Source organism: Syngnathoides biaculeatus, chromosome 13 (assembly GCF_019802595.1).
Source record: "Syngnathoides biaculeatus isolate LvHL_M chromosome 13, ASM1980259v1, whole genome shotgun sequence".
Taxonomy (NCBI): domain Eukaryota; kingdom Metazoa; phylum Chordata; class Actinopteri; order Syngnathiformes; family Syngnathidae; genus Syngnathoides; species Syngnathoides biaculeatus.
The window spans coordinates 12,954,214-12,969,352 of NC_084652.1; the positions used below are offsets into that span (position 1 = coordinate 12,954,214).

Sequence of the window (15,139 nt, forward strand, 5' to 3'; positions counted from 1 at the left end):
TCTTTATTGAGCCAAGGCACATACCTGTATTTTAAATTTGAAAAAAAAAAAAATACTAAATAAAATAAATAAAAAATAAAAGGAAATACATCAGACAACTGACATATTTGTCAAAAGTGGATACGCAGGTTAACTCATTCACTTCTGATATTTCCATCTGAAGACGCACAGCATAGTGTTTTGTGACTAAATAAACACCAAACCTACTAAAAAAAGGACCTTTTTTCCTCCCAATCAGAAAAGGTTTGTACTTAAGTGTTTTCTGTTCATTAGTAATCAGAAGAACATGGGTTGGTTTCATGAAAAATACATTTCTGACCTAAAAGCAGGATAGTGATTTTGACACTGTTTTGCATTTGTGACACCTCGAACGATATAAAACTAAGAGATAGAGAAAGGGCTTTTGATGGCAACATTTATTTTTATTTACGACTATATGACTTTTAAATGCACCATGAAGAACACTTTATCACCATGATGAGTTGATCATTTTTAAAAGGGTGGTTGTCATCAATCCATGAACAGAATTAACACTCAATGACAATACACATTCCTACTAACTACTACGACACACTGTTCATACCATACATTTACTCTACATATTCTGGTCGAGTCAGGTGCCTAAATGTCTGACTTTCAACATGCTGACATTTCCTTCCTTCACAATGGACGGACGAGATCTACTCCCTCATCTTTATCATCTATGCCTTAGGTGTCAAACTCAAGGCCCGGGGGCCAGATACGGCCCGCCACTTGAATTTACGTGGCCTCCAAAGGCAAATCATGTATGTCAACTTCCATGATTCTTTATTCAAATCTGTACCAAAATTTCAAATTGTCATATCATAAATGATGACATTGAGGTATTGAAAGTATTTTCATGTTCCCAAAGATAGATAGAACAATAGTTGAAATAGCCATTACCGTTGATTTCTGATTCCAAAAGTAATTAATAAATTTCACGCGTCAATATGATGAGGCCATAAAGGATTTCTATGGTTTCACAGTCATAACAGCCCTGAGTGAAACCAGAACTACAACGTGGCCTGCAACAAAGATAAGTTTGACACCCCTGATCTATACAAAAGCAGTGATCACAAATCCCAAGTGATGCAACACCACCGTCTACAAGGATCTGTTCATCATTACACCACTTTACAAACCTGAATCTACAGACAGCCTCTTACATTCCTAGCTGTTAATCTACGTAAAAAAATATAAACTGTAGCAGTAAAGCACTAACGGCTGACTTCCTGTGTCTGCTACACTAACGACCATGACTACAGTTTGATAAAGTTTGAACCGGTTTGCTAAAATTTTGCTTTGCCTTGTGTCTTCTGATAAACTGTTAAAAAAAGTTATTTAGACAGTAGGTTGCCGTATATACACATGTGCACTAGCAAAAGTAGTCAAGTTATATTTGTAGTCAAAAAAATTGGGTGCAATTCTGAGCTTTGCTTTCAGATCATTGGTGTGTCCTACCACAATGCAGCGGGCAAAGTCAGCAACATAATACAGCAATGAGTAAAGACAGCAACTGCCACAAATTCGAATCCCCGGTAAAACAAAGATTTTGATTTGGTTGCACAATGTTACACAACAAACTTGTAAAATGTCATAGGACCCAATAAAGTATGATCAGTAATTACAGTCTCTTATGAAAGAATTACAGATGTTTTTCAGTCTTTTATAACTCATAAAATAAAATGCGTTCTTGCTTTTTCTTTTTTCACAACGATACACACATAAAAGTGATTGTTCTTTAATCAGTGTAGTATGCTCATACCAGGATCCAGAACCAAGGCCACTTCCACAAGCACCACAGGGAAAACATGGTGCTCTACCATTGCTTTGTGAACTAAAGTCAATAGTTCTTATTGTCAGTGGTTTATGTGGACGTGTCACTTGACCTAATACATCTGGATGACCTAAAGGCATCGTTGATGCTGCCAAAAAAACCCCAAAGGAGGATGTAGTTATGACCATGGTGGGATTTTTATATTTAGATACAGCTACAAAGCAACTGACCAAATATAGAGGCAAAGTCACAGTAGTACCTTGAAGTTTAATTTCTATGAGTACTTCCAGGGCTAAATATGAAGGGATCAGAAGAGGGGCCCTCCACTTCTATGTAGATATAATAGATTTGGTATTATATATTGAACAGGTACCAGGCTTCAGTAATAGATTATTCTGTCTAAAAATAAAAAATGGCTCACTAGTGGAGGACATGGTAGGCATGATCATTTGGATTATTTTTAAAACTCTAAATTGCCCATGGGTATGAATGTGAGTGCAAATGGTTGGTTGGTTGCAACCTGCAATTGGTTGGCTACCAGTTTAGGGTGTAGTCCGCCATCTGCCTAAAGTCAGCTCGGACAGGTTCCAGCTCACACGCAACCCAAGTGAGGATAAGCGGAAAGGAGCAGGGACGGAAGTAGTTTGATGGATGATCCCCCCCCAGAAACAAAATGAGAATGTAAAAAATGACTGTAAAATTTTGAAATGCTAAGGCATTACTTTACCTTAATTGCTCCATTTTTCTTTCCACTTCACTTGTCGCCAAGATTCTGAAGTTTGCTTTTAACTCAAATTTTGATTTGCATCACAAAACAAAAAAACGCTTGACAGCTCGTAACTTCAAAGAAAGCCTGCATATCAAAGTATTACAGCTATCACTCCGGTGTTCAAAATCTTTCCCCAGTGTTCCTGTACTGCTGAACATCACATACTGTATTTGCCTTTATGCTTTAGTATATAAAGACAGTTAATGGCCAGCAGGCTTCAAAGAGAAGCTGCTGATGGTTTGATGGCATGAAAATGATGCACAACCTACACACGATTGTGACTTGTGATATGACCGGCATGTTTATCTGACAGGTCTGTCTGCATTCCTTCGATGTAAACAAAGCATTTGAGCACTCATTCAAGATGCTGTTATTTCCCATTGGTGTTAATTGACACAATCACAGGAAACTTTGGATTAAAAAGACAGACAACAGAAGAGCATCACAGACTCACAAGGCTTTGGAGATGCAACTGGTCAGAGTCCAAAGGGCCCCTGGAGATCCGGAAGAGGAATCAGACAACAAGTCCTCACGTCTATCCAGCACGGAAGGTCTGCACGACAGCCTGGGTAGTTGGAGGGTGCCAGAGAAGAGCCTCTTAACGGCATATCTGACATACGACTTTTGGAGGAGTTCGATGCAGGAAGCCTTGCTTGAAGACCCCCACTCTCGCTAAAAGAAACAGACTATAAGTTTAAGACACAGAACAGGGGACCAAGAAAGTAAAACTATGATTCAAAATTACATTGGATTAAGTAAACAAAATATTTTGGAATTCCGAATTTCAGGGAACAAAAATGTCTGAAGAACTCTTATTGCTCACACCACTTTTTAGCCCAATGTTTTTCTTTAACATAAAAGGCTTTATCGTCTCAACAATCAAACATTTTGTCATGAAACTACAATAACTGAATACTTGAGTATATTCCCACAATCTGAGATTTAACACAACAGCTGCATCAAGAAATTCTGCATTTACACATAATCCTCAATTTGACTAATTCGCATGGCCAGGACGCTTCAGCAAATTTTTTTTTTTTTTTAATGAATTTGTTAAAGAATTTTGAAGAAAGTCACATTAGAACTTATTAACTCATTTACTGCTGACACGTCAATTTCAATTCTTTCTAAATGAGCGCGATATTACACTATTTTACATTAATAAAGAACATAAGTAATCAAAAATAAATCTCTGGTTATCTCTTTCACATTAACAAAAAGGGGTTAACTTTTTGAGAAGGTGTCCTTCATGACACGGATGGAGAACATCTGAAAATAATGCGACCCTTCAAGAGCTGGTCTTATCTTGAGGGATTTGATCTAATTTTAGGTGATGACATCTAACAAAAGTTGGTTCTCACGGTGGATTTGGCTTCGGGATTGTGTCTTTTTGCGTCAATGTTTTCAAAAAGCAACAACACAAACATCCTTGTTTTGGCTTGGATCTTGTGACCTCATCACTCCATTTGCTACCAGCACAATTCCCCACAAGTTACACAGCATGTAATCATTTGCCACACACACATATATATGTAAATGAAATCTTAGTGTTAAGTTATTGCTTTTTCTTCTTTCACTGATTTCTCTACTTTAAAGAACTTGACAACCACAGTAATGTTCCAAGGATCTTATTCACAACAACAAAAAAATGGCACACAAATACACACAGTACATCATCAAGAAAATTATACAAGGCTACATGAATTACCCATTTAACATGTATTGAGTTTTATTTTGTCTTACCTCTGTGACAAAACATTTTGACGAGTTATTTCTCTTCATAGTGTATCGGGGCAGCAAGACAATAGGGTTAATCCATTTAAGATATGATGATGATTTCCTTGGCTGCCCGGTCTTCCAGCAACTATTTCTTTACCTCCTTACGATTTTCCACTATAAAATGTCCAGTGTCACAAGCTTTTACTTTTCTTCTCCAGTCTGTTAGAGGCTAGTTGGCGGAAAAAAAGGAATCAGGGTAGAAAAGGTATTATGGCAAAAGGCCATCCATAAAGCACAGCTAAAGGCTGGTCGACAAGTTGTGTGCATGATAGTGTAGTGCTAGGAACGTGTCCTTATCTGACTTGGACAATCAAGGGACGTCATGCATCCAGAACTTCTGGTTGGGGCAGAATGTTCTGCCTAAAACCTTATAAAAACAAAGCTTCATATAGCATTGTTAATTTCATACGATCTCAGATTGCTTTTCAAATATGCCCTGCAAAAGTACTACAATCACGAAGAATGTGTGATGTTAGTGTGTTTCTGCAGTATATGCTTGTATCCATTAGTAAATACTGTATTCCATAAGTACACTATCAAGTTGATATCAATGTAACAATGAGTTATGGCATCATCTTAAACCCAAAGAGGTATTACAAAACATTATCCCACAAAGTCAAAGGTCATTTACTAAGTGCAAAACGTTACAAGCAAGGCGAGAAGGACATATTTTCATACAGCTACCCATTTAAATCTTATGTTTCAATGAAGTGCTTTGAAATCCTGCATAGATAAGAATTTCATTTATTCCCGCAGTGTGAATAGAACAGCCTTTTTCCTCGATATCTTAATATTGCGTTGAATTACAATGAAAAACTAGGGCGCTGAATTATGGAAGAAAAACTAGTGTTCAATGAATAATTCCACAAATGTCTTAATATGAAGCCATTTGAGAATTTGATAGCTATGCTTGATACCTAGCTTAAAGGTCAAATGTCATGAAATGCATGATTTTTAGGATGTTATTAATGAAAAAAAGGCAGCCGGAAATGGACCCATCTGTTTTTTCACCACAAAACATGATTTTGATGTATATAGCTTTTTGACACTCCCGCCATGAAAATCCCCTCGAGGGATTTGTTTTTGAGAAAGAGCAGGAAGTGACGTTACAGCAACAGTGCAATCAGGCTGGCTCGTCTGTTCATGCTAGTTTTACTTGCTAGAAGGTAGCAAGGTACCAAAATGCTGGCTCTGTACAGCTGGATATTGTTCGAACACTTGGGAGGATGGATTTACTTTTCATACTTCTAAAAAAAAAAAAAAAAAGACCCAGTTTGTAATGAAAAATGGATTGCACAGTTGCAAAGGACAAGAGCTTTGTGGGTTCCAAATGACAGGTAGCTGTGTATACAGCTACTAAAAAAAAAAAAAAAACAATGGGGTGGGGAGTATAAACCTCTCATAACGTAACATAAGATCCGCATACGTAATTCAGGGGTGCTAAATGTGTCGACGTCCTCGATGGATGTCGACTAGGCAGAGCTGGCCTTGTGGATAACGCAAGGTCGTGCCGGCGTTAGCCCCAACGTGGAGGTGAATCGGGCGGGGAGGTGCTTTGGCCGGGCTCTCCCCAACCTGGCCACCGGTGTCTGGGCACCCCACTTCACGCGTCGGCTCCCCGGTGACGGATTCCGCATCAGCTCGCTCGCCATGGCTCGCCGCCAGTGACTGATTGCTCGCCGTGATGGCTTCTACGCTGGCCCCGAGTAAGAGGTGGTTTGGCAGAGTGCGGGAGGAGAAAGGAGCTCTCCTGCCCGCCCGGCATGGGTCCTACTGAGTACGCTTCATACTGCCGGGGTGTCTGTTGTTATTTAGAAGTGATCTGCATATCATTAAAATATGGCTCAAAATGATGGGGTAATATTGCCCAGGTCATTTCACACGATTGTAAGATGTTCTCTTCGAAAAGAGCTTCCGTGTCCCATAGCAAGTTTCCACTACGTGTTTTCAATGGCGAATGTCCAGCTGTAACATCTGCTGATGACGTTGCAGTGAATATGGCTAACACTTGGCTGTCGAATGAGACTTCCTCAACTTTGCGCACGGATGAGATTGAAGTGAATGAAGTTATATGTATTTTTCATTACAATATCTATTTTAGAACGTTTACAGGCATAACAGTGGAGCTTTAAGGCCCATCTACTAGTATGCTCTTTGAGCAAGGACACCTGTGGCATACTGGTAGGAACGCTACAAGTACTAGTGAAGCAAAACTGTGCAGTAATTGACATCCACACATGGGTAGCCCTTCCAGTGAAGTGCCAGATAACTACTAGAGTTTTATTTCACAAATACCATGAGTAGTGAAGAAATTTCAACTAGTGCAGAATTTTGCCTCACTAGTAAAATATAGTTATCCTCCTTTTATGCCAAAGTTATCCTGGTAGTGATGGGAGAATTGGGGGGGGGGGGGAGAAACACACACGCACACACACGGGTACTTCTGTATAGACCTGTTGGGGGAGACACACACACGCACACGCACGGGTACTTCTGTATAGACCTGTTGGATATAAAGGATATTGAATACTGTAAATGCTCAAAGACTTGTTATAAAGTTGTAACACTAGTTTTCATTCATAATTTGGCACACAACTAGGATCCAATAAATGTTTCCCATAAAGGCACTTGAATGTAGTAAAAACTGCACACTTTAGAGTGTGCTGTTTCATTGTAGTTAGTTGTCTCAGCAAGGGAGAAGTGCCCACCTACACAAATTTTGATTTATGAACAATATTTGAGAGAAATGGGCCTTTTGTGTACACAAAGAGGCTTATTTCTTTGGGGTTAGCTTATGAAAACTGGGCCCAAAAACAAGTGTTGTGTTTACTTTTCTTGTTCAGTGAAGTAGTACATGAACATCAGGAATATCAGCTCGCATTGTGGCCACACCTGAACTATGGACCACTCATTATTGTGAAGATCTGTTAGATCTCTCCGTGTCCGAGGTCGCCACCTCCACAGACCGCAGGCTTGATGCCCTGCAAACACAGTCAAGAGGTCAAAGGGCAAAGTTCCGAGTCAATAAAAGTCCATACCAGAGATACAAAGAGGCAATAAGTCTTTACCTCGTACATGCTGCATATCAGAGGGAAGAGGGAAGTTGTGGCTTTCTTTTGCAGGTCATCTGTGTGCTCCTGTGAGTTTTTGTTTTGAAATTTTAAAAAGGGTTCAACAACTGACAGACTCCCATTGAGAATCACAAGTTGTATAAGCTCATAAAAATGAAGCCTTTCACAAACATTTTAAATTGGTATATTTGGCGTTTGCCACAAGTTAGTGCTTGCCACAAACCGGCCACGCTAAGATGACTAATGAGGCAAGTTGCGACTTCACTTTAGAACGAATGCTTTTGTGCGAGTTACGTTCCAGAACAGGTACAGTAATCGAATATTTAGCTTGGCTACATTTCCCAATCATTTGTTTTAATACATTACCCAGAAGAGTCTTTAGACAATATTATAACGCTCAAAACACTCAATTCGCTGGCGACAATTAGAAATGTATTTTTTGGATTCACAGTTTAACAACGTATTCTCTCTGTTGTTACAATTTTGTCACAGTTATTTATTGGAAAATCGGACTGTCAGTTTATTGGAAGGTTCGACAGAACAAGGTTTCAGAGGGGACAGACGTAAGAGAACATAGCATAAAACAAAGGAAAGAACAATTACAGTGTAAAAAACTCTATACATAACTACTGTAATGGTAAATAGTACTCTGGTTCCATCTGCAGCAGAGGTAGGGGGAAAAAAAATTGTAGGCAATTAATGTTACTTTCAAACATGTAAGAGACCACTTGTCTGTTTTATTGCTATATGGCAGTGTTAAAGAAAAAAAATGAATCCTTTCAAATATAAAATTACTTATATAGACCACAACAATTCATTTTGAAGAGAAAATCTGCACAAACCAATTACGAGCCAAGGGGGGGCCTAGCACACACTTCCATTCAAGCTAGGAGCGCCACTGCACAAACTTTTGTTTCTTTTTAACTACTATAATTTATCAAAAATAATGCACACATTTTTCTTCAAAAAGTCAATTGAGCGCATTATATTTACTTATGGATGAAAAATAAAAAATACAATTGCATTGTTTAGTCGTATACAGGTACATAGAGTTGTAAAAAAGGTATACATATACATTTCAATAAGATATTCAATGTCTTATGTTACATATTTATATATATTACAGCAATGTGCACCACCAACCTGAACGCTGACCTCACGGGACCTTGTCATTTTACGATAATAAGCGTAGCATATTTGTTGCTCCTCCACCAAAGATCAGAAACGACTGCCAGTGCGTTGGTTTTAACTTGAACTAAGACCATAAAAAAAAAAACAGACGACAACGACTAGCTGTGCAGCCGCTTTTAAACGAAATGTGTTGCGTGAGAATGAGTTTTACAGAGATGCACAAAGGTAGCTACAATGGATATTTTTCAGATTGGAGTTGAGTCAGATGCTTCTTTTGAAGGCTTGGCCAAGGATGGGTAATGTAGTGGATAAACTCCACCATACATAAATTTTTAATGCAAAACAATGTTTCCCCATAAAGTTTTACAGTGTTAAATTATTTAAGACTGTAATACGTGTTATCAACAGTATTAATAAAATGTTATGCCATCGCTGAGCATTTATTTGAGTTGGTTGAAGGATTCACTTCTGACAATTGCAGGGTCCAGGAGAGGCGTGTCCTGTGGCCTGTCCCGAGATATACATTACCGCCACATCAGCACATGCACAAAGATTATTATTCATGATTGTTGTACAGACAAATTTTTGAAAAGAATACAAGTACAAATAATAAAAGTACAAACTTAGCAAAATAGAAATAAAGATAATTCCTAATATTTTGAGCATATGGATAGCAGCAAATTGGTGGTGCACATTGTACGTTGGTAGAAGGGTTTCCTAATTTTTTTTTTTAAGTCAACTTTGGGTGTGCGCATTACACTCGAGAAATTACGGTATCTCACTGATTTAGTTTTTTAACTTTATGTCTTGATGACTAGCTTAGCGAGACTGGCTGCGTCTCCTCTTGGTCACAAAGTACCAACACTAATGTACTCGAGAAGAACTTTACTTTATGACGTAGATACAGTGAATGGAAATTTCCGGAGATGTACCCACCTTTGCCATATTGTCTGCATGTTTACAATGTGTGACGCACATTTCGCCACTAGCCATGGTGTCGAAAACAAAGTCGAGATAAAAGGTATGTAACATTACATTGCATTCAATGTTTACGACTGCCAGAGGAAAGGTCGTGTCTGTGAAGGCTACTTTGCTATCGCTGTGACTATAACAGTATCTTAACTACTGAAAAGGTATTTGATGTTGAAATCGTGAAGCTCGAGAGAAATGCAGTTAAACTAGTAGTGTTGGTACTGCTCATCACTACTGTTTTTGTTTTTTTTATCTTCGAATTCCTGACGGATTTTGTATCGATTATGGAGTCTACTCCTGATAGTAACTAACCTTTACAAGCTGATATCCGGTTACATCAGTTTATACTTCCCTAAAATAGGTGCATTTTTGTGTTGACAGCGAATTACATAGCTTTTTTTTGGCAGCCTTTAAGGTAAGGACTGAATTTAAGGCCAGGATTGTTTTATCAAGTCTAAACTAATGCAACAAGTACAGTTCATCCCAAAAGTTAAGTAAATATAACATAAGTAATGGCAACACGTTACCACCCAGCCCTGATATATGTTATGTGGACTGGAACAGTAGCTAAGCTCACCCCGTTAATGGTCACCCAGGGTACAGACTGGTGTGGAGGATCCAGAGCTTCGGTCCTCAAGGCGTTCTCATGAAGCAGCTGGTTTCCCAAATCTCCCGTCACACAGCTCATGAGGCGTTCCCAGCTCAAATCAGGACTGTAGAGATGAACACACTGAGTACAGGGAAAAACGGATGAAGACATTTGAGGGAGAAAGGACAGAAAACGGTCACAAATCAACAGTTTCTTACACTCTTGGCAGCTGCAATGACATCAGTGGAGGCCTCCATACAGAAGATAATGAGGAAGGCATTGTCACTCATGTTCAATACACATGTCTGACAAGACAGAAAATACACTTAACATGGTAGAGTGTCATTATTGCAACAACAAGTTAACTGGCCCTCGAATTGACATTAATGACAGGAGTATTTTTTTTTTTTTTATATGAAACTTTACCTGAACCAGGTTGCCAAGGCACTCCTGTTCTCCATGCTGGCACTTAAATACATACTTGCTCCCACTGGGTGTCTCCTGATAATCCAAAATATCTAGTTTTAAAGTGAATATTAAAGTACAACATTCCCCCCACACACACAAAGTATTGAGTCAGCCACCAGTTGTCCAAGTTCTTCCATTGAAAAGAATTAAGTCTTCCCAGCCTGGTGCAGGTCTAAAATTTTGTTTCTGGTTTGGGCCATCGTGGAGTTTGGAGTGTCATTGTTTAAGGTTGTGGAAAGATGTCTTTTCTTAGTTATGTAAAGGGCATACACTAACAAAAACTGTCCAATTTTAGCAGTGCTGGGATTTAATGTAGGGGTGCTTGAGCCACCTCTCTGTGCCGTAATCATCCTCTTATGATAACATTATTGTGAAAACTAAAACCAGTATACCAGCTCATAGACCCGTGTACCTGAGCATTGCCATAAGGAACCAGTTGGACAGTCAGGATGTCCTGCAGCAGCACCCATGTGGGGTACAGAACCTGCGTGAGATACATTATGCAGTCGGGACACAGCGTCTCATAGTAAACAGCCAATTGGACAGCTTCTGCTGCTTGACGTGTCCTGGTCAAGTTGGCATGGAGACACTGTTTCAATACCTGCAAAAAAAAAAAAAAAAAAGGAAAGGACGTTGGGGTTCACACTCAAAAGATACACCATAGTTTCCAGCCAATGAGTCATGACTTTTTTCCACACGCTTTCAACCCTGCGGTTTATGCGGTGATGCGGCTAATTTGTGCATGTTTTCTAACAGCCGCAAGGGGGCACACTAGCGGAAAAGGCAAGCGTGAGACCGGTGGTATATACGTGCCAAGGAAGTAACTTTTACAGGTCCTGCACTGTTAGCGCTGCGCTAGTGTGTTACTGCCGTGTCTCTGTAATTATTACCAGTATGTTTTTTTTTAAATTGCCCCCGTTAGCGCGCCGCTGGGGTTAGGGTAACTTGTGCAATCCTTTTTACCCGAACATAATTGAGTCCCACACTAGTTCACATCATCTGCTGACAGCACCGATTTCAAACTTTCCATTTCCAGCCAGTCCTTCTTGCAATAAGGGAACACCCGTGAGTCAAATGTTCAAGCCTATCCCATCTGACTTCAGGCAAAAGGCAGACTACACCCTGAAGTGGCCACTTGTCAGTCCCAGGGCAATACGGACAACCATTCACACTCACATAGTCACTGAGTGGGAATTGAGTACACGCTGCCTGCACCAAATTCAGGAGAGTGCATCACTACTCGGGCAGTGACATTAATAAAAACGTATTCCAAGATATGTTTTTTTTTAAAAACTTAGTTATGAAGCCAAAAGTTCAACTCCCATTCAAATACGTAATGCAAACGAAAAAAAGTCAAGCTCCTCCACTCCATGTCCCACTATAGTAATTCCAATGTATTTTTATAGTAATAGTTATATTTCTAAAGTGCACAGGTTGCGCTTCTAGCAGAAGTAGGGAGTGGTTTCAAGGATAATGATCACCACACAAGAATATTTGGAGAAAACCTTGGTAGATTTTTTTTTCAAGTGTAATCTAACGGAAACCTGGACTATTTGGCAAACAGAAGAGGGGGAAGAAAGTAGAGGCGTGGGAGCTGTATTTGTCCATGCATTTTTGTCTAATGTAAATTTTGCACAATTCTGCTTGTAAAAAACTATTTTCATGCAAAAGTACTTTCTCAGTATTGTTTTATGTTCAGAAGTTTGACGTTTTTACAATAGAGGAAAAAATTATGGTGTCAAAGTTGTTTTGCTTAATCTGTCTGTTTTCAAGCACAAAAAAGGCTGTTTTATCAGTTTCCCCCACTCCCCTTCAGAAACAGATCAGGTTAAAACTAACCAATATTTGACTTCTGATTATTAAAGAACAGTATACGCTACAGAAACTTGTTTTCTGACGATAAATTAGTCTGATGTTTCTTGATAGTTCTTTTTGTTAAGATCATCATAGTACACAATATTCTGTGGGGTTTGAAAAATGAGTGAAATTGCTCGAAAATGCCTGGCAATCGGTGGTTGGGGGGGGTCCCTAATCAGGAAAACAGCTGGTAATAAATGAGTTAGCATGACAACAACTCAGTTTTGGAACTTTTCTGACAAACATCGTACATTTGAATTGGGGGGTTACAGTCTCGGGCAGATGTGGCCAATGAGTTACCTTTCAATGAAACCTAGGTTGAACTTTTGGATTTTGCACTTTTCAGTGAGTCTGTAGCCTGCTGTTGTACTTTTAAATGCATAAATCACTAGCCTACTACTTAATACTGACCACCTTTTCCCTTCCTTCACGCAAGTATTTGTACTCCCAGTTAAATACAGAGTGTGACTGCTTCTGCCACCTCTCATTACGCCTGATAAGTGCTCAGGGCGAAGATAAGGTTATTGTTATATGACGCCATTAAGTGGTGAGATATCGCGTAGAAACTTAGTGAAAAAGAGCGTGAAATAATGTTTCATTACCGTCCTACAAAACCCAAGCGTTGCACAGGGTTTCGTTTTTTCGTAAACATCTTATGAAATCCATAGTGACAAAAAGTACAGTTAAAAATGATCTTATTAATGATCTCACCCCGCACTGGAAAGCTGATATTGGAGACGAACACCACTGTGACGGAGGGTAAGGACATGACGAAGAAAAAGCGTTACATCTGGATTTAAAGTATAAGATGAATGTTAATGCAAGGACAAAAGACACCTTCATCTTCCAAAACTATACTGTACACTAATTTAAAGTTGCTGAAAGCACGTCGTAATTTCTACAAGAGCTCGACGAGCGTTTCCTCGTTTTTTGGCCGTGTCATCTTTGATTGGCTCGCCGTGTGAATTTTTGTTATAGACGTCACCTGTAGCCAAGTAAATTACAATCATGCTTGCATGGAAATTATGTCACATAATTTTGCCCCAGACAATTCCGTTCTTTGTAACAATTAATATATTAATAAAAGGAAGAAATCACTTTTTAAAAATAAAAATAGATGGGTAAAAATTTTATTTACGTGAAAGACCAATTCAACTCAAATGGCCAATCGCTTAGCGATCACGATTTCCCTCGAGAAAAAGAATTTCCGGTAAAATTCAAAGTAATAAGTTCCATTCCAAGTGGAATGTTAGAATTGATGAAAAGCTATAACAAGAAAAAAAAAGGAGGGGGGGCAATTAATTATTAACATCCCTTCACGAACGGTTAAAATATTTTAGCAAAAAAATGTAACAACAAACATATCAGAGAATCTTTTTACAGACTTAATCAAATAAAACCACACGGAAAGTTCTTTTGAGATACTCAGTTCTGGAATACTAATTGGAAGAAAGCCTGGCTTGTTCCTTTTAAAATTTTCATTTCAAACAAAATAAGAGAACTACAACTTATACCCAACTAACATCGACATTTCACGTTTTCTTGATATTGATGACAAATATTGTTTTTGTAACTGATTCTGACATATTTTACGTGTCCTTTTAGTGCTAAATTTTGCAAAGAAATTAAAAAATACATTTTATGTAAAACAAAACGTACAATTATTTTGGGAAGCAAAATATTACATTCCGAATCAAAATATTAAAAAAATAGTACAATTATTAACGTTTTTTTGTAAATTTAAAATTCAACCCGTCATCTCCATTATGCAAATTATTCTTAATTGAAGTCAATGACTAAAGTCTCTTAAATTAATTAATATTCAGATATATCTTCATTATCTAATCATTATTGATGTACATTCAGAACTAATTGAAACTGAGCAACAAGATTTTTTCTTTTTAGTTTTTATTTGGACTATTTTGATTACGTTTTTATTGATTTTCCTTAATTGTATTCATATTTATGTCATAAGTGAATTTGATTGTTCGTACATTAAACTGTTCAATATTTTAAAAAAAGATACAATCATGCGTGGGAAAGAACAAGAGCGACATCTAGTGTCAGCATGTGAGGAAACAAATGCCGATGAAAAGAATCTGGAGACAAAAAATACTTTTATTGTTATTAAAAGTTTACCGAGCCGCAGAGATTACACGTGGGGATGATTACCAAATTAAATATTCAAATAAATAACTACGTTTATATTTAATCAAACAGTGTCTATCTGTCTATCTTTATCTTTGTGCACATGTACAACTGAAAAAAATCTTTTAGAGAAGTAAAAAATAATAGCTGAGATAATGCGGTTGCACAAGTGCGCACACCCTTTTACAACAAGTCACATTCGAATTCGTGGTAAATGCGAGCCCCACCTGCCAACATTTAAATTGCCTATAATGAAACCCAAGTCAGGCAGATATAGTGGGCTTTCATATTTATATATTTTATATGACAAAAACCTGGGATTTGGACAAGGATACATATACTTGTGTCCGCTGATTTTGTACTGATGGATAATGATACTTTTGCAATTTGTTGTATCATCGAATGAATTGTGCACTACTACATGAAGGTACAGTATATTGATAGTTGAAACAAGACACCGCCAGCTTTCATTTTATATACTGTATATTTTATTGTCTTTTAAAATCATTGCATCAGGCTAGACAAAAGAACCATACAGATAGAAGAGTGAGTACCTG

The 15,139-nt window shown here is 38.2% G+C and overlaps 2 protein-coding genes across 4 annotated transcripts in view; both read right to left on the reverse strand.

Annotated features, from left to right (window-relative positions):
- The window catches only part of pde4ca (phosphodiesterase 4C, cAMP-specific a), a 65,172-nt gene extending 54,940 nt beyond the window's left edge, over positions 1-10,232 (reverse strand). Inside the window, exons 1-4 of one of the 3 annotated variants that reach the window (XM_061839645.1) lie at positions 10,098-10,232; positions 7,415-7,483; positions 7,239-7,327; positions 3,022-3,239 (exon numbers count right to left, since the gene is read on the reverse strand). In XM_061839645.1, coding sequence (XP_061695629.1) covers positions 3,022-3,239; positions 7,239-7,327; positions 7,415-7,430 — 323 coding nt within the window. In that variant the 5' untranslated portion in view covers positions 7,431-7,483; positions 10,098-10,232. Of the gene's footprint in view, positions 1-2,525; positions 2,990-3,021; positions 3,240-4,310; positions 7,328-7,414; positions 7,484-10,097 lie in introns of those variants that run through there. The other 2 variants (XM_061839646.1, XM_061839648.1) reach the window with 2 other exon arrangements.
- On the reverse strand, positions 10,098-13,388 carry LOC133511063 (gamma-interferon-inducible lysosomal thiol reductase-like). The gene is made up of 5 exons (XM_061839653.1): positions 13,146-13,388; positions 10,990-11,178; positions 10,536-10,610; positions 10,328-10,414; positions 10,098-10,233 (listed from the first exon to the last, which is right to left on the reverse strand). Exons 1-5 carry the CDS (start codon positions 13,275-13,277, stop codon positions 10,228-10,230), a joined length of 489 nt encoding a protein of 162 aa, XP_061695637.1. The 5' UTR covers positions 13,278-13,388; the 3' UTR covers positions 10,098-10,227.
- Between the last annotated feature and the right edge of the window lie 1,751 nt (positions 13,389-15,139).

Excerpts from the sequence above, each read along its gene's own strand:
- LOC133511063 (XM_061839653.1), bottom strand. The coding sequence starts at position 13,277 with ATGAAGGTGTCTTTTGTCCTTGCATTAACATTCATCTTATACTTTAAA. Across the intron at positions 11,179-13,145 it reads TATCAGCTTTCCAGTGCGGG|GTATTGAAACAGTGTCTCCA; the intron begins GTGAGATCATTA and ends TTTTTTTTGCAG. Across the intron at positions 10,415-10,535 it reads GCCTTGGCAACCTGGTTCAG|ACATGTGTATTGAACATGAG; the intron begins GTAAAGTTTCAT and ends CTGTCTTGTCAG.